At 36.3% G+C, this 24811-nt stretch overlaps 1 protein-coding gene across 2 annotated transcripts in view; it reads left to right on the forward strand.

Moving 5' to 3' along the window:
* The window catches only part of PIAS1 (protein inhibitor of activated STAT 1), a 127913-nt gene that overhangs the window by 15159 nt on the left and 87943 nt on the right, over positions 1–24811 (forward strand). For both annotated transcript variants that reach the window (XM_061430177.1, XM_061430176.1), the window contains exon 2: positions 21784–22228. In XM_061430177.1, coding sequence (XP_061286161.1) covers positions 21784–22228 — 445 coding nt within the window. The remainder of the gene's footprint in view (positions 1–21783; positions 22229–24811) is intronic.

Genomic DNA, 24811 nt, shown 5'->3' on the forward strand with positions numbered 1-24811 from the left:
ACTTTTAAAAGTCTTATGTAAAGTAAAAATAATTATGCGTTTTCTGGGCTATAGATATTCTGTGTTAAATCTTGAAAACAAATAAGCACTCTCTCCTCCCCCTTCCTTTTGTCTATTTCAAGTTTGGTCTTTCATATCACAGTTGGTTACAGCAAGGTTCTTATTTATTCCATCAATAAAAATGAAGGCTGGTTTATGTACCAGACACTTAGGTTAGTTGCTCAGTAGTAGGTTGGGAATGAAATAGATTCTTTGCCCTCATGAAACTTATATTCTGGGATTCTGGTTATATGGTTATATATGGTTTATATGGTTACATGGTTATATATGGTTTTCATATATTATATGAAAGATAATTTGGTTCTCCTGCACTTATATGAATCTAAATTTTTATAATTAGCAAAAAATGCTGTTTAATTTTGCAAGTTTTTAAAAAAAATATATATCAAATATACCAAATAACATTGTTAGAGAAAGTCATTGGTTTTATGCATGCGTCCTAAGTGGGCTTCCCTGGCAGCTCAGACAGTAAAGAATCTGCCTGCAGTGCAGGAGAATGAGGTTCAATCTCTGGGTTGGGAAGATCCTTTGGAGAAGGGAATATCCATTCCAGTATTCTTGCCTGGAGAATTCCATGGACAGAGGAGCTTGGTGGGCTTTAATCCAAGGGTCGAAAAGAGTCAGACATGACTGAGTGACTGACATTAGTGCTATGCTTCCTAAAGGTAGTATTGGGGGAAAGGAGATATGAGAGGAACAAGGGAAAGATGCACAAGTTAATCTTTCTGTGGGAAGTTTGCTGGTTACTGGAAAATTTAGTAGGATGCCTATATCTATTGAGATGGATGATTATGAGTGTATTGTAACATCTCTTTGCCTGTGTGCATGCATTCTTCTGTCTGCCTGAGTTGTAAAGTTAGAACAGGTAGAGTGTGCCAGGCATAGAGTGGGGAAGGGGATTTTGCACAGGAATGTTTAATGCTATACCATGCCCCCCCACCAAAAAAAAAAAAAAGGAATCTAAGCTGAAGGGATAGAGAGTGATAAACATCACTTAACTGGAGGTCATGATAAAGTTGAGTTGTTGGAGTGAAGGTGCTTAAGCACGTAAGAATAGGTGGTAGTTGGAGAGTGGAGTATTTGAATTGGTGATTTTTGAAGGTGGTACAGGTTTTGGTGCAAAGATCTAAGGTGAGGCCATGGAAGTACGTGTGTGAGGTTGGACATTAATGAGCAAGAGTCAGATACAGCCCAGGGTATTGGTTTGGAGCCAGTGGATGACAGGGTGAATATTATTTTAGAGCTGCATTGTTTAGTTACTTTTTTATTTTTGCTTTTAAAAAATGTTATTGAAGTATAGTTCATTTATAAATTTCTGCTGTACAGCAAAGTGATTCAGTTATACACACACATATATGTGTATATATATATATTCTTTTTCATATTCTTTTCCATTGTGGTTTATTTATTGTATTTGTAGCTATTGCACATTTGAGATGTGGCTGTGAGAAAAAGATACACTAGATTTTGAAGACATAGCGTGGAAATAAAGGAATATATCTCAGTTGTTTTATATTGATTATATGTTTGAATGATACTACTTTGGATATATACTGCGTTAAGCAAAATATACTATGAATTTTACCTTTTTCTCTTTACTTTTTAAAGAGTGATTAGTGTGGAGTAGGAAATGGCAACCCACTCCAATATTCTTGCCTGGAAAATCCCATGGAGAGAGGAGGCCAGTGGGCTACAGTCAACTGGGTTGCAAAATAGTTGGACGCAACTTAGAGACCAACCAACAACATCATCTAAATTTAACTTAAATAGTATAACCAGTAAAAATGATACATGAAGTCCAGTGGTAGAGCCAAAATTATTTTAAATTAGGCAGCTGTGTTCATTTATCAGAACGAAAAAGGCGGTTTCACCTCACCTCTCCCAATGATTCCCTCAAGTACTGGGTGAAATGGAAGAGTTGGGAGTAAAATGTGTACCTTTTGACATCCTTCATTAGAATCATGTTGATGCTCTTTTTGTTAGTTTTTAATGGTATTTGGTCATCCACAAGGCAGTATAATCCAGCAAAGACTTCAGAGTCTAAGTCCCGTCTCCATAGTTCACAATTGGACAAGTAAAAAATCTCCAACCCTCAGTTTCCTTCCCTATCAAACAGGGGTCATAAGAGTTGTGGTTTTATATGATCATTTTGAAAATGAAATAAGGTATAAGTATTTAATTTACACAGTTTCTGAAAAAGCACTCCATATATGTCATGATTATGATTTATATTCCCTATGACATATTTATGCGTGTTATCTAAACATCAGCAAATTTTCAGGGCTGAAGTTAACTTAAATATGAATATCAGACAGAAAATTTTGATGAGAATCTAGCCAAATAAAGGTATCTGAATTTCATCTAAAAAAAAAAAAAAGTGATTAGTGGAAAATTTTAAATTCCATGTGTGGCTAACCATTGTCGCTTACATTGTATTTCTTTTGGGCATTGATTTCTAGAAATAATATTGCCAATAACTAACATGAGGAGCAGGAGGAAAGGCTGTAGTCTGTAGTACCCAGTATAAGACTCCTTTAGGAGAGGGCGTGGGTGGTGTTCTTAGACTTACTTTTGTTGAATTCCTGCTACCTTCTCCTCTGCCGCTGTTTGTGCTTGCAGTTTCCTTCTCTTCAGCCTTTTCACACCTACCTCTGCACCGCCACCCCAGAGCTAACCTCAGGGAGTTTTGCCTTTGTTGTGGAGGAGAGAAATGTCTAGAACAACTGTAATAAAAAGCTATAAAAGAATAACTGTGTAAACAGTTAACAGTATATTCATGAGAGGAAGACTAGTCACTTCTGGCCAGGCTTATTTTAAACTGGTCCTCAAAAGAGGAGACTTCTCGAAAGGTTTTGATTGCTGGGAGATTGTTTCAGGCAGAGGGAACAGCATGAGAAAAGGTAATGAGAGACACTGAGGCATGTTTATCGCACATCCAGTAGAGCCATGTCTGGATTTCTATATGACAGAGTGATGTAATTGTGGACAGCTGGAGGCAAATTGTTATCAGAACTTCTCATGTTGAAATTATGAGTCTGAAACTGTACTAAATTCTGTAAAGGAAAAGAACAAAATTCTATAAGCACATGTAACAAGGAGACCTGACCTAGTTTGGGCGCTCAAGGAAGGCAAACTGTGTGTATTTCTGAGCCATCTGAGCTACATCCTTCACTTCCAAGTCTTGTCAAATATTTTAAATGTTGTGCCTTCCTTCCCTTCCCTGTTATCACCCTTATTATTTCAGACTCTCATAGTTTCATGCTGATATTAACAACCCCTAAATTGGCCTCGTATCTTAATTTCCCTTTTCAGTTTTAGTCAGATGGCCTTTTTGATTATATGTCAGTCTCTCTCTTAACCCTACATTTCTGCAACTGGAGAAGTTTCTGTAACTCCCCCATTTTTGTAGGATTAAGAACAAAATTCTTTACCTGTCCAAATTAAGTAAGTTACTGTTTAAATAGCAGTAACATGCTGAGTAGGCACTGATCAGAATTATGTAATGTCCTTATTTGTGAGAGAGAATATATATTATTTCTAATAGGCTTACACTGCCAATATGGTTTATAATATTCAAGATGCCAGAACATTGTTACTCATATTCATTGACAGTGAACAAAACAGTTTGTATAGACTGAGCTTGTGGTTTGGTAGAAAGTAGACAAGTAAATCGGAGAAGGCAGTGGCACCCCACTCCAGTGTTCTTGCCTGGAAAATCCCATGGATGGAGGAGCCTGGTGGGCTGCCGTCTATGGGGTTGCACGGAGTCGGACACGACTGAAGCGACTTAGCAGCAGCAGCAGACAAGTAAATAGGGCTTCTCTACATTTTGGCATGAGAACTGTGTTGGGTTAAATTGTAGAGCACATAAGAAGGTAAATTTACTAATATTGAGGATAGCCTGTGGAAAGTATCCCAAAGTTGATGACTTCTAAGGTGTGACCTGAATGAGTTGAAATTAACTAGAAGAAGATTAGGATGGGAGAGGAGAGGAGAGTTATTAAAAAACAGCATGTGTATGAAAGTCCTGGAGGATGGAAAGCTGGTTAACAGGGCTTTTAGTGGCAGTGTCCAAGACTGGATCATGAAGGATCTCTTAGGCCATGCTGAGAAATTTGCCCTTTATCCTTAGTCTAGTGGCTAATCATGAAAGATTTAAGCTCAGGAGTGACATGATCATCTTTCTATTTTAGAATAGACCTCTAGTGTGAAGAATGACTTGAAAAGATAATAGTGGAGACAAGGAGAATTTCTTACAGACATCTAGGAAAGGGATCATGGTAGTCCGAATTAAAGTGGTAATAGACATTTAAAGTGGTAGGATTGATGTGACTTGGAAAATAGACGTGAGTGAGGGAGAAGGTGGCATAGAAGTTTTCTGGCTTGAATAACTGGTTAAGTGGTTTGAGAGAAGTTTGATTTGTTAAGTTTAGATGTGTTGAGCTGACTGCTGGGACATAGAAGTGTTTAACATTTTAATTCAGAAGACAAAGGCTAGGCTAGAAATGAAGATTTGGGGATTGTTAACCTCAAAGTGTTATGAGATGATTGAGGTCATCTAGGAAGATTGGAGTGAGTGAAAATAAAGTCAAGAATTCTGAGGACCTCTCACAATTGAGAACTGAAATAATTAAAAAAAATACCTTTTAAAACATAAAATGTCTTGTGTGGACGTGCTGTAATGTCTTCAAGAGTTTTCCTTTCCTTACAGTTATATGTAATAGACACTTTTTAAAAATTATGCAATTACAGATATCTTTCACTGTCTACATCTGGTTTGTGAGTTCATTTAGCGAGAATTCAGTAGTCCAGAGTATTTTGAACATATATGATTGCTAGTGGAGAATTTTTTCAGAAGTTTGAGAAAAAGAGATCAAGATTAATCATCATCTGTATAACATTTTAACTGCATGTAGTAACATGGCCCTGTTAATTTGGCATTTGGCTTTAAAATATCTGTTTAGTTTTAGAGTTAATTCTAGGGTGACCATATAATTTATCATCCAAAGTGGGACACTTTTAAGAGTGGAAGGGGCTGCTTTTAATAATGTTGCTGTAACAACAGGTGTACAGTGGAAAATTTGAAGATCTTGTTGGTTTTTCTAAAATTCTTTTTTTGTGAAGTGCTAGGAAATGAGATGACAGTGATTGAATAATAATAATAATGAAGAGTTTAGTGGCCAGGTAACTTTGCAAAATATTGGATACAGAGTTAACATACTTCTTTCTGCAGGACTTCTTAGGACCTTTAATATGTAAATATTTGAGAAGGTAGGGCATGGTGGGGAATTACAGAATCTTGAATTTCCTTGATTGGTTTTGCCACAATACCATATTACTTTGAATATCTATTAACCCTTTGAACCTGGTTTAGAAAATGGTGACTTGAAGTATCCTGTCATTTAAATTGGATCTTTTTAATGTGAAACCCAATCAGATTGTTTCTAGTTTTAAGTTTTATTTAGGATTTTTGATTTTTCATGTCTGGGTAGCTAGCTTTATTACAGTGAGTAAAATTTGAAGTTTAAAAGAAATAACCTCATAAAATTGTCATTATATGTAGATGACATACTATATATAGAAAACCCAGAAGACTCCACATAGAAACACTAGAACTGATAAATGAATTCAGCAAGGTAGCAGGATACAAGATGCACATACAGAAGTCAGTTGCATTTCATTAACAATGAAATATCAGAAAGAGACTATTTGAAAAAAAAACCTTTAAAATTTTATTAAAATTTTGTTATTTCAGAGTATAGTTCATGAACAATGTTGTATTAATTTCAGATGTACAGCAAAGTGTTTCACATACACATGCATACACATGTATGTGTTCTTTTTTAAATTCTTTTCCTGTAAGTTCCTACAGAGGGTTGAGCACAGTTCCCTGTGCTGTACAGTAGGTCCTTGTTGCTTATTTGTTTTAAATATAGCATTGTGTACTTACCAGTCCCCAACTGCCAATCTGTTTCTCCCCAGGTAACTGTAAGTTTGTTCTCTAAGTCTGTGAGTCTGTTTCTATTTTGTAAATAAATTCATTTGTATCTTTTTTTAAAAAAGATTCTGTATTTAAGTGATATCATGTGATATGTCTTTCTCTGTTTGACTTAATTTTGTATTATAATCTGTGGGTCAATCCATGTTGCTGCAAGTGGCATTTTATTCTTTTTAACGACTAGGTGATATTCCATTGTATAAATGTCCATCTTTTTTATCCATTCATCTGTCAGTGGGTATCTAGTTTGCTTCCATGACTTGGGTATTGCAAACAGCATTGCAGTGAACTTTGGCATTTGTATCCCTTTGAACCATGTTTTTCTCTGGATATATGCCCAGGAGTGTGATTGTTGGATCATATGGTAATTCTGTTTTTAGTTTCTGAGGAACCTCCATACTGTTTTCCATGATGGCTGCACCAACTTACATTCCCACCAACAGTGAGGAGAGTTTCCTTTTCTCCACGGCCTCTCTAGTATTTGTTATTTGTAGACTTTTTGATGATGTCCATTCAGCCATTCTGACTCATGTGAGGTGGTACCTCATGGTAGCTTTGATTTGCATTTCTCTAATAGTGATGTTGAATGTCTTTACATTTGCCTCGTGGTCATCTGTTGATCTTCCTATGTTTTGATTGGGTTGTTTTTAAAAAAAAAAAAACCTTTTAAAATCACACCCACCCCCCCCCCAACCCCCCCCCGCTGGAATAAACCTGACCAAGGAGGTGAAAGACAGAATTTTATGATGAGACCTATAGAACATTAATAAAGGAAATTGAAGATGATTCAAAGAAATGGAATGATATCCCATGCTTTTGGACTAGAAGAATTAATATTGTTAAAATGCCTATACTGCCCAAAGCAACATGCAGATTTAACACAATCTCTTTCAATTACCCATGACATTTTTCACAGAACTGGAACAAATAAGCCTAAATAGGGAACTGTAAAAGAACCAGAATTGTGGAAGCAATCCTGAGGAAAAAGAATAAACAGGAGGCATAACCCTTCCAGACTTCAGACAGTGCTACAGTAATCAAAATAGTGTGCTACTGGTACAAAAACAGACATATGGACCAGTGGAACAAGATAGAGAGCCCAGAAGTAAACTCACACACTTACGTTCAATTAATCTTCAACAAAGGAGGCAAGACTGTAAGATGGGGGGGAAAGGCAGTCTTTTCAGCAAGTGGTACTGGGAAAGTTGGACAGCTGCATTTAAATTAGTGAAGTTAGAACACATCCTCACACCACACAGAAAAATAAACTCAAAATGGCTTAAATACTTGAGTATAAGATAAAACACTATAAAACTCCTAGAAGAGATGATAGGCAGAGCATTCTTTGACATAAATCATACCAATATTTTCTTTGGTCAGTCTCAAGGCAATAGAAATGAAAACAAAAATATACAAATGGGACCTAATCAAACATAAAGCCTTGCACAGCAAAGGAAGCCACAAACAAAACAAAAAGACAGCCTGTTGGAATGGGAGAAAATATTTGCAAGTGATATGACCAGCAAGGGCTTAATTTCCGAAATATACAGACAACTCTTAACAACCCAGTCGAAAAATGGGCATAAGACCTAAACAGACATTTCTCCAAAGAAGACATACAGATGGCCAAGAGGCATAGGAAAAGATGCTTGTCATTGCTAATTGTTGTTTAGTTGTTAAGTCGTCTCCAACTCTTTTGTGACCCCAGTGGACTGTAGCTTGGCAGGCTACTCTGTTCATGGGATTTCTTAGGCAAGAATACTGAAGTGAGTTGCCATTTTCTTCTCCAGGGTATCTTCCTGACCCAAGGCTCCAACCTGTGTCTCCTGCTTGGCAGGTAGATTCTTTACCACTGAGCCACAAGGGCAGCCCTGCCAGTTATTAGAGAGATGCAAATCAAAACTACCATGAGGTATACCACCTCACACTGGTCAGAATAGCCATCATTAAAAGGTCTACAAATAACAAATGCTGGAGAGGATGTGGAGAAAAGGGAACCCTTCTACACTGTTGGTGGGAATGTAAGTTGGTGCAGTATGAAGGTTCCTCAGAAAACTGAAAGTAGAATTACCATATGATCCAACAATTCCACACCTGTGCATGTATCTGGACAAAACTAATTCAGAAAGATAAATGCACCCCTATGTTCATAGCTGCACTCTTCACAATAGCCAAGACATGGAAGCACCCTAAATGTCCATCGACAGATGAATGGATAAAGAAGATGTGGTTCATGCAAACAATGGAATACTACTCAGCCATAAAAAAGAATGAAGTAATGCCATTTGTAGCCAAATGAATGGATCTAGAGATTATTCTACTAAGTCAATCAGAGAAAGACAAATACTGTATGATTCTCACTTATATGTGGAATCTAAAATGTGACACAAATGAACCTATTAGGTTGGTGCAAAAGTAATTCCAGTTTTGCATTGTTGAACTTTGCCATTTGATACTGGAATATGTTCTTAATTGTGGTTATACATCATTTTAATGTGCATTTCTTGCTTTATGTATTTTGTTAATGAATTATTACTTGCTGTTTATTTTATTTGTATTTTAGACTATGGAAATGATGTTAGACAAAAAGCAAACTCTAGCGATTTTCTTGTTTGAGTTCAAAATGGGTCATAAAGCAGCAGAGAAAACCTGCAAGATCAAGAATGCATTTGGCCCAGAAACTGCGAGTGAACTTTACAGTGCAGTGGTGGCTCAAGAAGTTTTACAAAGGAGACAAGAGCCTTGAAAATGAGGAGCACCATGACTGGCCATCAGAAGGTGACAGTGACCAACTGAGAGGATCCTCAAAGCTAATCCTCTTACAACTAATGGGAGAAGTTGCCCAAGAACTCAGCATTGACTATTGTGTGGTCACTTGGCATTTGAAGCAAAATGGAAAGGTGTAAAGGCTCGGTACGTGAATGCCTCATTAGCTGACCACAAATCAAAAATTGTCATTTTGGAGTGTCATCTTCTCTTATACTGTGCAACAACAGTGAACCATTTCTTGATTGGATTGTGACATGTGACAAAAAGTGAATTTTATACAACAACCAACACCAACCAACTCAGTGGTTGGACTCAGAGGAAGCTCCAAAGGACTTCCCAAAGCCAAATTTGCCCCCCAAAAAGATCATGGTCACTGTTTGGTGTTTCGCTGCTGGTCTGATCCACTACAGCTTTCTGAATCCCAGTGCAACCATGACATATGAGAAGAATGCTCAGCAGACTGATGAGATGCACTGAAAACTGCACGGCCTGCCGCCAGCACCGGTCAACAGGGAGGGCCCGGTTCTTCTCTGTGACAGCACCTGACTGCGCTTTGCACAGCCAGTGATTCACAAGTTGAAGTTTTGCCTCATCTGCCATGTTCACCCAACCTCTCACCAACTGCCTAACACTTCTTCAAGCATCTTGACAACTTTTTTGCAGGGAAAATGCTTTCACAACCAGCAGGATGCAGAAAATACTTTCCAAGTGTTCCTTGAATCCCGAAGCACAGATTTTTATGCTACAGGAAACAAATTTATTTCTTATTGGCAAAAATGTATTGATTGTAATGGTTCCTATTTTTCATTAATAAAGATATGTTTGAGGTTAATTATAATGATTTAAAATTCAGGGTTTGAAACCATAATTATTTTTGCACCAACCTAATAGAAAACAAACAAACTCACAGACATAGAGAACAGACTTGTGGGGGAAGTAGGGAAAGGAAGGGCTGGAATCAACACGTTGTAATATTAACAATTATTATATATGTATTTATATATATATATTATATATAAAACTTCGGTTACATTTCCCTGAAAAACATTGCTGTTTTAGGGGAACTTTGAGGGTTGAACACTAATTTATCGAACAGATTTTTAAAAGGCCTTTTCAGTGTTGTTTCTTCCAAGCTAGGCAATATGCCTAGCTAATTTCTTTTTCTTTTTTTTAATCATTTTAGACGTAGGATGCAGCTATAGGTATTGTTTCTTCTCTGTCAAAGAATCTCTGTTTTTGATCTTTGAATGGAAGATTACACCCTTGTAGATTTAGGAAGGAAAGAATTGAACTTGCACTGTAAAGAATATTATAGCTTTGACTACATGGAGAAATGTTCTGGAATTTGATTAGTTATGTGTTTAATGGTATTGAGTTTTTTTGTTTGTTTGATTATGATAAGCTCATAATATATGTATAATTTTATTTTCTAATAACAACAAAAGGTAAATTATTCTTTTAGCATAATTATAGTACATTTCTTTCTTTTGTTGGCTAGTTTTTTTGACCTTTGGACATATGAATTAAACTTTTTTCCTAATTTTGTGCTTAAAAAAATTACTTCTTCCCTGACAGTAAAATTGGCATTGGTTTGCCCCCCTCCCCCCACTTTTTAAATTTGTTTAATGTTCTGGATATGTAAATATGGATGCTGTTAGGTTTTTTTTTTTACATCAGAGGCTTGTGAGTAGCTGATCTTCCTCCCTCCCTAAATTTCAGGAAGAGTGTGTAGTATGTTTTCATGGTCTCACCTTAATGGAATTTCTCCAAAGAAAATGTGAGCATTTTCTTAAACTTGCTTTCACTATTATAGAAGCTTTGCATGTAAATATTTATCATACTGATCTGTTCTGAAGATAATGATCTGTGTAAGGTTTGTAATACTTTAGCAATTTTGCTTTATTAGCAGTATTACCTTGCAGTAAAGGATGTTTCTGTTGTTTCTCTTAGCTATAACTTGTAGAATATCAGGTGAAAGTATTCTATTTATGTAGAAAATAAAGGGGTATTATCATTAATAGGTTTCTGATAGGATTTAAAAGAATACTTAGACAAGCTGTCACTGTAGGACTTGGGTTTTCCGTGTAACCTATTTTTTTCCCCAGTATTTCTTAGTAGTTTGTGAGCAGTCATTCCCAGGATTTTTAAGGACATTTGTATAATGCACCTCAGTGAGAAAAGGGAACCCTCTTACACTGTTGGTGGGAATGCAAACTAGTACAGCCACTATGGAGAACAGTGTGGAGATTCCTTTAAAAACTGGAAATAGAACTGCCTTATGACCCAGCAATCCCACTGCTGGGCATACACACCAAGGAAACCAGAATTGAAAGAGACACGTGTACCCCAGTGTTCATCGCAGCACTGTTTACAATAGTCAAGACATGGAAGCAGCCTAAATGTCCGTCAAGAAATGAATGGATAAAGATGTGGTATATATACACAGTGAAATACTGTCCAACCATAAAAATGAAATAATGCCCATTTGTAACAACATGGATGGACCTAGATATTATCACACTATGTGTACTAAGTCAGGTGGGGAAAGACAAATGCTATTTGATATTACTTATATGTGGAATCTAAAATATGACACAAATAAATTTACAAAACAGAATCACCTCATAGATGTAACTTATGGTTACCAATGGGGAAAGGGAGTGAGGGGGATAAATTAGGAGTTGTGGATTAGCAGATACAAACTACTGTTTATAAAAGAGACAAGAAGATCCTACTGTGTAGCATAGGGGACTATAACTGATATCCTATAATAAACCATAATGGGATAGAAATTTTAAAAATAAAATTAAAAACAACATTTATGAGAATTCTCTGGTGATCCAGTGGATAGGACTCGGGGCTTTCATTGCAAGGGCCTGAGTCCAGTCCCTGCTTGGGGGACTAATTAAGATCCCACAAGATGTGTGACATCCCCCTCCCCAAAAGATGGATATCTTTTTTCTAAGCTTGTTTTTCTCTGAGAGCTATAAGTCAAGACTGGTATATAATAACCTGAATTGTTTTTCTTGTGCACCCTGGACAATGTTTATTGAATAATTACCTTAAAATTGGAGAATCCTGGGGAACATAATCATCTGTCTCCTAAGTAGTTGAACAGTCATATTTGTAATCTTTAACTTTGTTATCTGAAGGGGAATTTCTTATCATGTGCCATTGGCCTCTATAGCCTTGACCCTGTTACATCTCAAGTTTTAAGCGTGATCTGTATGACTATTTAAGAAGCAAAACTCTCAGATTTTGTCGGTGACACAAAACTGGGAAGAATATATTAGATGACAGAATCAAGAGGAATTAATTCATCATCACTATCATTTCCAGTGCATTTACTGGATCATCCACCATACTTAGCATAGGTCATGTGGAGCAAAGTGTCCTTGAAAATGTCATAGTCTAGGGAGGACGTAGACTAGAAAATCAAGGAACCCTGTATGATAAGCGCTACAGTTGAGACTGCAGGGTGCGATTCGTAAACAGCATTTTGAAAGGCTGGAATGATAAACATGAAAAAAAGGAAGTTTAACAGTACTATATATAAAGTTCTATTTTTAAATAAAAAAAATTAGAAAATGAGGGGGTTTAACCTAGTAGCATTTCATGTGAAAACTATTGAATAAAGGTTTTAGTTAACCTCAATCTTAATATGAGTGACAATATGATGTGGATGTGACTCCCTGCCCCTGCTGAAAAAAAAGCGTAACATAAAACATCCTTCCATTTGCCTAAAGAAAATAATCCAGTCAGCCTAAAATGCCTTATTAGGTTGCACTGGTAGAAATAGCTGTGTTCATAATAAGACAGATAATACTAAGAATAGTCAGACTTTTATCTGGATTATATTACTCACTCTGAGTATGATGGATAGCAGAATGCTCATGAAATAAGGGACCAGGCTGGGAAGGGTCTCTACTAACAGAATGAAAATTTAAAACCATTGAGCATCAATTCACAGAACTTTTCAATAATGTGTGCTGCTTTAAGATTGTAAACTCATAGTTCACAATCTTAAGTGTTTCAGCAGAGGCTGGGAGACCATCAATTAAGGAGGTTACAAGTAGAACTTCATATATTAGATGAGTTGAACAAGAGGATTTCTAAAGTTCTATTTTAAACTAACAGCATAGTAAGTCAACTATATGTCAATAAAAATAAAGTTCTATTTTATGTTATGATCCTGTGATCCTACAGTTTTTAAAAACATCATTTCATGGACCTTGCTGTTGGTCCAGTGAGTGGTTAAGACTCTGGGCTTCCACTGTAGGGGTTGCAGGTTCAGTCCCTGGTTGGGGGAGGTCCTGTGCCATGCGTTACGGCCACACACAAAAAATCATTTCAGTTACTTACTCGTGTCTGTAATTGTCAGCACTCCACAGCATCGTGTGGGCTTTGTCACCTGACTTTCAAGTCTGAACTCCACTATTTGTAGCTCTGCATTTGATCGAATAGGTTGTACCTGTGACCCTCACATAATTCTTTCTCTTGATACTTTGCCTCAAAGGTTTTTTACTAATCACTTTTCTGGGACCCAAATTGAAGGCAATGATTGAAAGATTTTGCTTAGTTACAGAATGCGTTTTTTCCCTCACTTATTGTTTCGTTAATATTTTTAAAATTAATTTAGTTTTTAAAATTTCTGGCTGCACTGTGCAGCATGTGGGACCATAGTTTCCTGACCAGGGATCAAACCCGTGCCCCTTGCAATTGGAAGCTTGGATTTTAACCACTGGACTGCCAGGGAAGTCCTGTTTTGTTAACATTTATCTCTCCTACTTTTTCCGCTTAACTTTCAGATAGAGTGCAATGGAATTCTCTAGGCCAGAATACTGGAGTGGGTAGCCTTTCCCTTCTCCAGGGGATCTTCCCAGTCCAAGGATTGAAGCCAGGTCTCCCGCATTGCAGGTAGATTCTTTACCAGCTAAGCCACAAGGGAAGCCCAAGAACACTGGAGTGGGTAGCCTGTCCCTTCTCCAGAGGATCTTCCCTACCCAGGAATCAAACTGGGGTCTCCTGTATTGCAGGCGGCTTCTTTACCAACCCGAGCTATGAGGAAGCCTTAATAGAGTTATAGTATTATAGAATTTTGAGGATTTGAGTAACCTTTGAGAAGCTCTAGTCAATCTCTCATTTTTTAAAATGAGAATATAGACCCTGGAAAATTGTGATTCAGTAAATTAGTGGCCAAGTCAGTACTAGAATCCAAATTCTACATATACTAGTACCATATTATGTTATATTTGTACTTAGCACATAGGATGTGTTGTTACTTTTGAGAACTGAATTAATATGATTATATGCCCCTGTCTCTGAAGAATAGCTTATCTCTTTGTGTTCATTGTTTGTTCCAGTATTCCCTCTTTCTACAACTCATTTAGGGCTCATTCATGAATCCAGAAAGTGTTTGTTACACAGCTATGTACAGAGCAACTTTTTACCTAAAGTTTTGTTTTTCCTACCTGTGCATAAGAAGTTTAGCAATGTATTAGAATTTTAAACTCTTGATTTTTAAATTAAGCTAAACTTTTTTATTATGAAAGTAATACTTTATCCAAATTTTAAACTGTTTTGGTTTGAGTTTGTTATTTTTAGTATTCAAGTTATCATCCAGAAGGAGCTTTTAAAGGACATATCTATCGGTTTTGTGGTAGTACATAAATGGGAATGATGTTTAAATTATCAAAAATCAAAGCCATGGTATGCCCTTTCAACAGAATGTAAGATTTGTACTTTGCTTGAAGGAGACTGCAGTCTTCATGTTTTGTCATTATATTGGAGCTAAATGCAAGCCATGTGATGGAAGATAGCAGAAGAGGAAAGATAGTCAGCTAGAGGAGTAGGCGCTGCAGGTCATTTTTCGGTCATCTTATATTGAGAAATCAATAAAAGATGAGAAATTGAGTGGAACAAGATTATGGAGAAGTATGTAACCAACCTAACTTGCTCCTTCAGTAGAAACTGTCTAACTAGGTTTTCCAGTTGAACTGGACATTGCTGACAAATTGCTAATCTAACAACTGTTTATTAACTATTTCAAATGGAAAGGATTAGAAATGATCCCAAAGTCAGTTCCACTGAAAGAAGAATCCAACTTTGAAAATAATGAATAAAATAAAATAAAATTTAAAAAAAAAAAAAGAGGAAGATGAAAAAGCTGGCTTAAAACCCAACATTAAAAGAACAAAGATCATGGCAAAAAAAAAAAAGAAAAGAATGAATAAAATATTTTTGGTGTACTGTACCATCTCTAATGTATGCACCGTATTTTCGATAATTTTTTTGTTGTTGATAGAAAGCAAAAGTATAAATGAAATACTAGGACATTGTTAAATGCCTCTTTTGTCTACCTTTAGAATTCATTTTGCTTTATGATTAGTTACAAATTGATACCAGATAAAGATTCGTAATACAGGGTCTGCTTCATGACATCCTTTAAAATACTGCAGTGGGAATGTGTGAACAAGGGTAATTAGGGGGTTCAAAAGGAAGTACCTAATTCTTATTCAGAAGTTAGTTATGACCTTTAATAACATAGGGTCATAGCTAATGAGAAAGTAACATTGGCACTTTATATTTAATCTCAAAAACACTCAGTCTACAATACTTGTTACTATTGCTTGATTATTTATCTTTCTCAGTGTATGGTCCTTCCTCTGTGGTTGAACTAGTGTTCTTATACAGGCACACAGTCTATGTATATGTGTGTCTGTGTGTGTAAAATCTTAAATATTTGAGAAGAGATTAAGTTGAAATGTGTTCTTACTGGATGGTAAGGACCTCTTCTTCCTCCCTCCCCATTCCCTTACTGTGTTCGGAGAACACTGGAAGCCAACCTTATATCGCCAAACCAGGAGGTTGAGGGATTCCTTTCTGCCAAAATTGATCAGATAAAAGGAATCCTCATGATAGCCAAGTTTCCTGCCTGATCATCCTGGAGTGAAGTACCCTGGTCTGGTCACTCACACAGTTCATCTCATCATCTTTGTCATCTTAGATACGAGGCTTCCTGGGTGGCTCAGTGGTAAAGAATCTGCCTGCGATGCAGAAGACGCTGGAGACGCTGCAGGAGACGCTGCGAGTTTGATCCCTGGGTTGGGAAGATCCCCTGGAGGAGGGCATGGCAACTCACTCCAATATTCTTTTCTTGGAGAATCCCATTTACAGAGGAGCCTGGTGGGCTACAGTCCATAGGGTCGCAGAGAGTGGGACACGACTAAAGCGACTGAGCACGCACTTATTATTAGATATATATAAATGTACAGCTAGAGATTTCCTCCTGCTCAAGGAGAACATCAAGCCTGAGAGGCAGAGACCAGAGAAAACAGTAAGAAAGAACTCAAATTATAGAGACAATGCAGGCAGCTGAAGAAAACCACAATGTCAAACACCCAATTTATTTATATCCTCAAGAGAAAGGAAGATAATAAATTCATGTAAAATAAGAACAAGATGTAGAAGGAAAAGAAATGTGCAGCAAACAGAAAAGAACTCATAGAAATTAAAATTTTAAAAGAAAAGTTTGAAGATAAAGTTTAGGAAATCTCCCAGAAAATACAGCTAAAGACAAGAGATGTAAATGCAAGAGGAAAAAGAAAAAGAGCAAAAGAGAATTAGACAGTTTAGGAAGGCCATAATCTAAATAATGACATGAAAGAGAACGAAGTCAAAGGAAGGTTACTGTAAGAAATCTTCCCAGGATTGAAGGACACACATACATCGCTAAATGTAAAAATTTAGCCATGGTCAGTTCATACAATTAAAAACAAAACCATGAGAAACTTCTGTGAGGGATATATAGATGACTGTGAAAGATTGCCCATCAGAAAGATTTCAGGCTTCTTAACAGAAGATGATGAGGAAAGCCTTACAAAATTCTGACAGAACACACGTTCTTGTCTGGAATTCGGTACTGAGCCGAGCTCACTTCTTAAGTATGAGTAAATGAAGATATTTTTAGACAATACAAGGAATTTTTAAAAAGTGTACTTCCCATGCCCTCTTTGCAGGAAGCTACTGGAGGAACTACCCCAACTAAAAAGAGAAAATCCAGAAAGGAAGAAGTGAGAACAAGGAAACGAGGTCCAACACGAGTGACAAGGGAATTCCCAGGATAAGTTAGAGGGAAATTCCATCAGCACAGTTTTTTGCCACACCAAGAGAGCAAGCAGTTCAAGTTGGAACCTAATGGAGGGTTTTAGGAAGTACATTTTGAAGAAGGAAATTAAAACAGAGATTTACCTGATACAGTTGAGTATGTTGAGAGGAAAGTTGCACTTTAGCAGTTTGCAGATGAATTAACTATTACTTCATAGAAAACTAAGCAAATACAAAAATGGTACAGTTATTAACTAGAAGTAAGGTCATAGCATATTCAAAAACAGACATTACTTTGTCAACAAAGGTCCGTCTAGTCAAGGCTATGGTTTTTCCTGTGGTCATGTATGGATGTGAGAGTTGGACTGTGAAGATTGCTGAGCGCCGAAGAATTGATGCTTTTGAACTGTGGTGTTGGAGAAGACTCTTGAGAGTCCCTTGGACTGCAAGGAGATCCAGCCAGTCCATTCTGAAGGATATCAGCCCTGGGATTTCTTTAGAAGGAATGATGCTAAAGCTGAAACTCCAGTACTTGGCCACCTCATGAGAAGAGTTGACTCATTGGAAAAAACTCTGATGCTGGGAGGGATTGGGGGCAGGAGGAGAAGGGGATAGAGGATGAGATGGCTGGATGGCATCACTGACTCGATGGACGTGAGTCTGAGTGAACTCCGGGAGTTGGTGATGGACAGGGAGGCCTGGCGTGCTGCGATTCATGGGGTCACAAAGAGTCGGACACGACTGAGCGACTGAACTGAACTGAAGGTCATACAAAAAATAAACAGTAATCATGTACTTTTGGCTCATCTGTGAATATTATTTACAGCCATAGTAATAATGTAAACACCAGCAATTGATTCAACCAAAAATGATGATGGAGAGGTGGAGGTAGGGACTTCCCTGGTGGTCCAGAGGTTAAGACTCCGCGCTCCCAGTGCAGGGGGCCGGAATTCCATCCCTGGTCAGGGAGCTAGATCCCACATGCCACAACTAAGAGTTTGTATTCTGCAACTAAAGATCTTGCATGCTGCAAGTTAAAAAAAAAAGCAAAAAAGATCTTGCATGCCGCAACTAAGACCGAGAAGAGCCAAATAAATATTTTTAAAAAGAAAGATGGAGGTAGAGGAGATATAACAGATCTAAATCGTTATCTTTTAATAGGAAACAATTTTTAAATTTAAAATATTAGTTATTTTAAATAACTCTAAAAGACCTACTATATAGTAGAAATGGAGGGGAAATGCCAGAAGAAACAGCTAAAAAGACTTGAAAATGGTTGCCTTAAGGATGTGAAAAATGGGGGCAGGGCAAGGGACATGTTTTCCTTCTAAAATTTTGACTTTTAAAACTGTATGCATTTCTATCTGATTAAAAAGATTCATTTTAGAAAGATCTCCTTTACAGAATGCTTTCTATACAGAATATATACATTTCTCAGACATTCTAAATTCCTCAGGATTCTGAAAACTATCATTTGGGCATGTAGAGTCAGCACAGTGCTATCCGAGAAGGCAGTGATTTCTAGTAGTAGCAGTGGTTGATGTTATCTTTAGTTATAAATGTTCATTTTGTTATAGTGTTAACAAATGGAGATTTTAAACACATGGAAGATTAAAATACACTGCATTTCAACATTTCAGATGTGTTTAGTTTACCTCTCTTGTCAGCACTTTGCACTGTGAATTGACTGTTCCATGCTTCTCTGAAGTTTTTGGTTTGAATAATAGATAACTTCAGATATTTGTGTTTCCCACCCTCTTTCACTTGATTTTTTAAATACTGCATGCTTATTACAGACCTTAAGATTATGCAGAAGCTGCTCCAGTAATAGCAATAGATAGAGCCTCATCTTTCACTATATCTGATTATAAGGTGCAGTGGTTAATTTGAATCCAGAAGTTTTCTTTTATCTTAACCACCAATTATTTTAAGGCTAAAATATTGAAGCTTGAAGTTGAGATTGAATATTAAATAAATTGATCTTTTTTCCTAACCAAAAGGCATGTGGTTTGTTTTCTCTAAAAGACAATAACGTAGTATGAAAGTACGTTTGGCGTAGAAGTAGTTGTGTAACATTCAACAAATTTCTTAACCTTTCTAGGGCTCAGTTTTTCCATGTGTAAAATGAGGACAGTAATTATGATTAATTATGCATCCTGTGATAACAAAACCAAAAATTATACCTATGTCATTAACTTTTTTCTTTTGATGATCAATCAGAAGATTTAATTTTATGTGAGTTGTCCATGTACTCTTCCATAGAAATAGAGCAGTAATCCATCTGTGCTGCATTTAAATCGTTACATCCATAAAGAGTTAGGACAAATGCTGCATTTAAATCCTTACATCCATAGAGTTAGGACAAAAGAATTTTATGGTAACCCATGAATGTTGATTTTTGTTTGTGTTTGACTTGGGAGAATGGAATGGAATTGAAATAGAAGGACACTGTGTTTTGAAAACTCTATTGTGTTTTCTCTGCAAAATGAAATATATTTGACCAATGTCAAATTTATTTTTAACCTATAATCTTTGAAACATAATTCATGTTATTCTCTTAAGAGCAGAAGCTTACTTACTAATACAGTGCTTTTCTGTTGAAATCTCTGTTCCTTTTAAAATAAGTAATAAATCTTTAAAATTTAATTTTATACTCTTAGGTTGAATAGTAGGGAGAAATTGACATTATAGTAATTATTTAACCTCTGATAGCAATCTAAAGAAAGATATATTTATAGGATTTGGGGTAAAATTTGTTTTTAAGGTCTACATTATATCTTTGTATGAACATAAGAACTTGAGAGTTCATTTGGAGTTATATTTTAATTGTATGTATAACTTACCCCTGTAGAATCCATCCCCACCCTTTCTTTTAGTATGACTTTCTAATTTTGTTCATCATTCATTGTCCAGGCATTATTGTTGGGCCTTAGTGTTAGACGCTGAAGGTAACATGACCTTGTACCACAGAGGCCCTCAGTCTGATCATGGAATTGTTTGTATAAAAATAAAATTGTAGTACAGCAAAATAAGTGCCAAAATAAAGATACGAAAAATGACCAGTGAGAGTAGTGAAAAGGGAATCATTTAGTTCTGCCAGGCCTAAAAGGCAAGGATGACAAAAGCTGAGCTTGGAGGAGACCAGGCCGGAGAAGGTGGGGGAAGGGCTCAGAGTTTTTTTGATTAACCACCTGTATTGCATATAAAGCTCTTTATACACTTGTTTTTCTGTTTTTCTTAATTGTTGTGTAATATGTAGGTAACTTCTAGATGATTGGCTTGAAATGGATGTCATTTCAGGGAGTGGTCATAAATGAGGAAAGCCAGTTCAGCTTTCGTGTTACTGGTGTTTGGGATGAGGCCTCCCTGATGGCTCAGTGGTAAGGAATCCGCCTGAGAGTGCAGGAGACACAGACATGGGTTCAATCCCTGGGTTGGAAAGGTCTCCTAGAGGAGGAAATGGCAACCCACTCCAGTATTCTTACCTGGACAATCCCATGGACAGAGGAGCCTGGTGGGCTACAGCCCATGGGGTTGCAGAGTCAGATGCGACTGAGCACACGTGCATGAGTGTACAAAACAGGTGGGAAAATAGAGAGCAGATGGTGAGCTTACATGTGTCTTTCATCCTGACACCTTCTGTCAGTGGTGGTAAAGTCAGGATTCTGCTGTTAATAGCTGTTACGATCTTGGGTCATATTTCCTTTTGGGTTTCATTTTCCTCAACTTTAAAATGAGAGAATTGGTATACATTGATATTTCCTGTTGGTGGTCTCTTAGTATTAAAAGTTGGGGGAAAAGGAGAAAGAAATTTGGGAACAGAGAGTTAAACAAAGTTAGATTTCTTTACTACAGGCTATGGATTTTGACATGTGGATTAAATTCTTGGACTTTTTAGCTGCACGTGTGGGATCTTAGTTTCCACATGAGGGATTGAACCCAGGCCCTCAGCAGTAAAAGCAGAATCCTAATCCCTGGACTGACCGTGAAGTCCCAATTTCTGGACGCTTTAGCCTAGCTTTGCCAATAGAGTCAATAGTATATTTCCAGTTTCATCCTAATGGTTTAATGAAAGATCATGGTATTTAAAATTACATGTATCTGTAATTTTACATGTAAAATTACATGTATCTGGGTTTGAATCCTGGTTGATATTTATTATAGTAGCAAGTGGCCTTAGGTAAGTTACTCAACCTTTCTTAACTAGTTTCTTCACATGTAAAGCAGGAAGGGTAACACCTTGTGGTGGTGTAAAGATTTAAGGACAAACCGTATGAAAATACCATATGTATCTGGTATATAATGGGTCAAAAAAGGTATAGTTTAAGCCCTATAAATCCCCAAATTAGTATAGAATACAATATTGTCTGTAATGTTACAATATTTGTATCATGCTTTCATCTGGTGCTTGAGGTGGACTATTTACGTATTTCACATGTATGTATATAATTTTCCCCAAGAAAACAGATGTTCTTGAGGGCTCATTATCTTGCCATCCACATAGCACTCAGTACTCTCTGGGAGACTTAGTAAGTGCTTGGTAAAGACCTGACGTTTTCACTATAACAATAAAATGAGGTGAGATGTGGTTCTACCTCATGTCTGCTTTATTTTACAGTTTTCATAACCCTATATAGAAGTTAGTGGGTTTATGAACATTAATTTTAAATTTCTTTGTTTACTTACTCTAGATGGTTAGATTTTTAAGTTTGAAATAACTAGAATTGACTGTAACAGAACTGGCTTTTGTAAACAAAACATAAGGATAAAATGTTATAATAAAGTATCATTTAATGTTGTAAATTATGTTATTGGATTACTAATGTTTCACATTTTGTTTTGTCTCTAAGCAAATGGTTATGAGCCTTAGAGTTTCTGAACTCCAAGTACTGTTGGGCTACGCTGGGAGAAACAAGCACGGACGCAAACACGAACTTCTCACAAAAGCCCTGCATTTGCTAAAGGCTGGCTGCAGTCCTGCTGTACAAATGAAAATTAAAGAACTCTATAGGCGGAGGTTCCCCCAGAAAATCATGACGCCTGCGGACTTGTCCATCCCCAACGTACATTCAAGTCCTATGCCAGCAACTTTGTCTCCATCTACCATTCCACAACTCACTTATGATGGTCACCCTGCATCATCACCGTTACTCCCTGTTTCTCTTCTGGGACCTAAACATGAACTGGAACTCCCACATCTTACATCAGCTCTTCACCCAGTCCATCCGGATATAAAACTTCAAAAATTACCATTTTATGATTTACTGGATGAACTGATAAAACCCACCAGTCTAGGTAAGATTATTCTATAATGGTTATTTGGTTACTATTGGAGGATACATTTTCACTTTTGAGTTTGAATGTAACCCAGATTATCATTCATAATGAATTTTATATTTGGTAGTAGCATCCAGATGGTAATAAGAATCTTTCAGTTTTAGACAAAATCAAATATATATAGGCTGTCTTTTAGACAGGAAAAAAGTATATTTCAGGTCTTCAGTGATGGGTGCTGATAACGTGAATGGTAAAAACTTTCCAAAAATATAAATGTTTTTAAAAGTATAATATTTTAGATTGTTGATTAATATTTTATAGTAACCGTTACAAAATCAAAACCCAGTAATTACTGTCAGTGTCTGAATTGTTTTTAATTTTTAAGGGTTGATGACATCTAAAATGACTTGATATTTTTGATTATTTAAATGAGTAAATGGTTTAAATTATTATAGAAGGAGATGTGAGTTTTGATGTGTAGTATTTCAATTTCAGTTGACTTTTTCAAGTGAATATGTGTGTCTTACAGGTACACACATGATCATGGTTATATAATACTAATACACACTTGGAATTTCATGTACTATGTTTTCCCATTGTTTGGTCAGTGTCTAATATATTAATAGAATTCGATGTATTAATCAACTAGAAGTTTTAATTGCTGTATGCTCCCTTACTTTATTTAAGGTAGAAGAAAACTGACCCTGTTGGGATCTCTGATACGTTCAGTGTAATACATTTAAAATATCAGGCTTCCAGATGCTGGTTTGTTGTTAAAAATCAGTGATTGCCAAACTGTGGCTGGAAAGGCAAATCCTGCCTGCAGCCTGTTTTGATGGATCTGAGCTAAGAACTTTTTTTATTTTGATATTCCTAAAGGGTTGTAAAGTAAAAACAAAGACGAAGAAGAATATGCACCAGAGACCATGCATGTCTGCAAAACCTTAAAATATTTACTGTCTGGCTTTTACAGAAAAAATTTGTCAATCCCTGTTACAAATCAGTAAACATTTCAGTTTGGGGGATTGGTGAGTGTTGAATTTTGAGAACATTTACAGAAATTCTTGAACTAGGAAATGTTTGTTTTAAATTATTTAGCAGAATACATGAAAAAATTGATTATAGGAGTCATTTTCAAACAACATGAATTTTATCACATTTGTAAAATAGCCATTAATAAGGAAACACTTGTTGAGAACCTGCTGTAAACTTCTAAAACTTATACACGCTCATTATAAAAAGTGAAAGTGCCAAATTCCCTTCCTCATTAGCACTTCAGTGTGTATGCATACATAAGCACGTTAATGTTTCTCGTGTTTAAGAAGGAATCATATTGTACATAGTATTCTGTGACTTGTTTCTTCCTCCCTTTGTCTTACTAATATAGTATAGACATTTCTCCTTGTTCATCTTCCCATTTTTGTTGGAGGCCATATATACACATGGGCTTCCCTTGTGGCTCAGCTGGTAAAAAATCCACCTGCAATGTGGGAGACCTGGGTTCGATCCCTGGGTTGGGAAGATCCCCTGGAGAAGGGAAAGGCTACCCACTCCAGTATTCTGGCCTGGAGAATTCCATGGACTGTATAGTCCATGGGATCACAAAGAGTCGAACACAACTGAGTGACTTTCACATCACACATATATACATACACATGTGTATACATACACATGCGTATATAATGTGTATGTGTACATGTGTGAGCATGTGTATATATAGTAGCTCATTTCTTATTAAAGACTGTTAATTCTGTGTTCTAAATAAGTCCTCTATTAAAAGACATATTTTCTAGTTTTTCGCTGCCAAAAACATGGTTAATAATTAGCATATCTTGTTTTCAGTTTCACTAATATGAATTTCAGGTACCAGAGTGAATAGATGATGTTTACATACATGTCTATTAAATTTTGTTATGAAGAGTAGAAATGCACACTGGATATACATTATGGTTATATTGAATAATATTTTAAATAAATAAAATTGAACATTTAAATTATTGATATTTAACTGAGGTACTTTGCTTAAGTATGTATGTTATATGCTCACTTATAATTGTCTACACTGATTTTTTATGCCTTTGTAGCTTAATATCTTGTCTTATTACTTCAGGATACTTTATCCTTATGAACTTTTTAGTGTGTAAAAATAACGGGTAAACATCTGGTTTTCCCCTAAAAAGATAATAGAAGGAGATCGTTCATAAGAAATTATGTTAAGGCTACAGATAGCTTTTGCTATCTTTCTATATGGTATTTTCTTCTTAATGACTTTTTTAAGAGTAAGTGAATTTTAAATAATATTTCTCTCTTTATGCTTCATCTGAAAAGTTATAGAATGCTTTAATGGAGTGTTTTCATGTAACAGTTTAAGAACAGTGTCATAAAGTTTTACCCATTCTTGAAATCCAATAAGTAAACCCTTGCATTTACAAAATTGACTGAAGTGCTAAAATATTTCCCATAAGGTTTATTTAATTGAACTTTCTTTGTGTTGTTGAGCCTCATTATTTGTACATTCTGGTGAGTGAATGTGTGCTGTCTCAAATTTACTTGTAAATTCAAAATCACTTCTTACAACAGTTGCATAGCCATTTAGAGACA

Source organism: Bos javanicus, chromosome 10 (genome assembly GCF_032452875.1).
Source record: "Bos javanicus breed banteng chromosome 10, ARS-OSU_banteng_1.0, whole genome shotgun sequence".
Classification (NCBI taxonomy): Eukaryota; Metazoa; Chordata; class Mammalia; order Artiodactyla; family Bovidae; genus Bos; species Bos javanicus.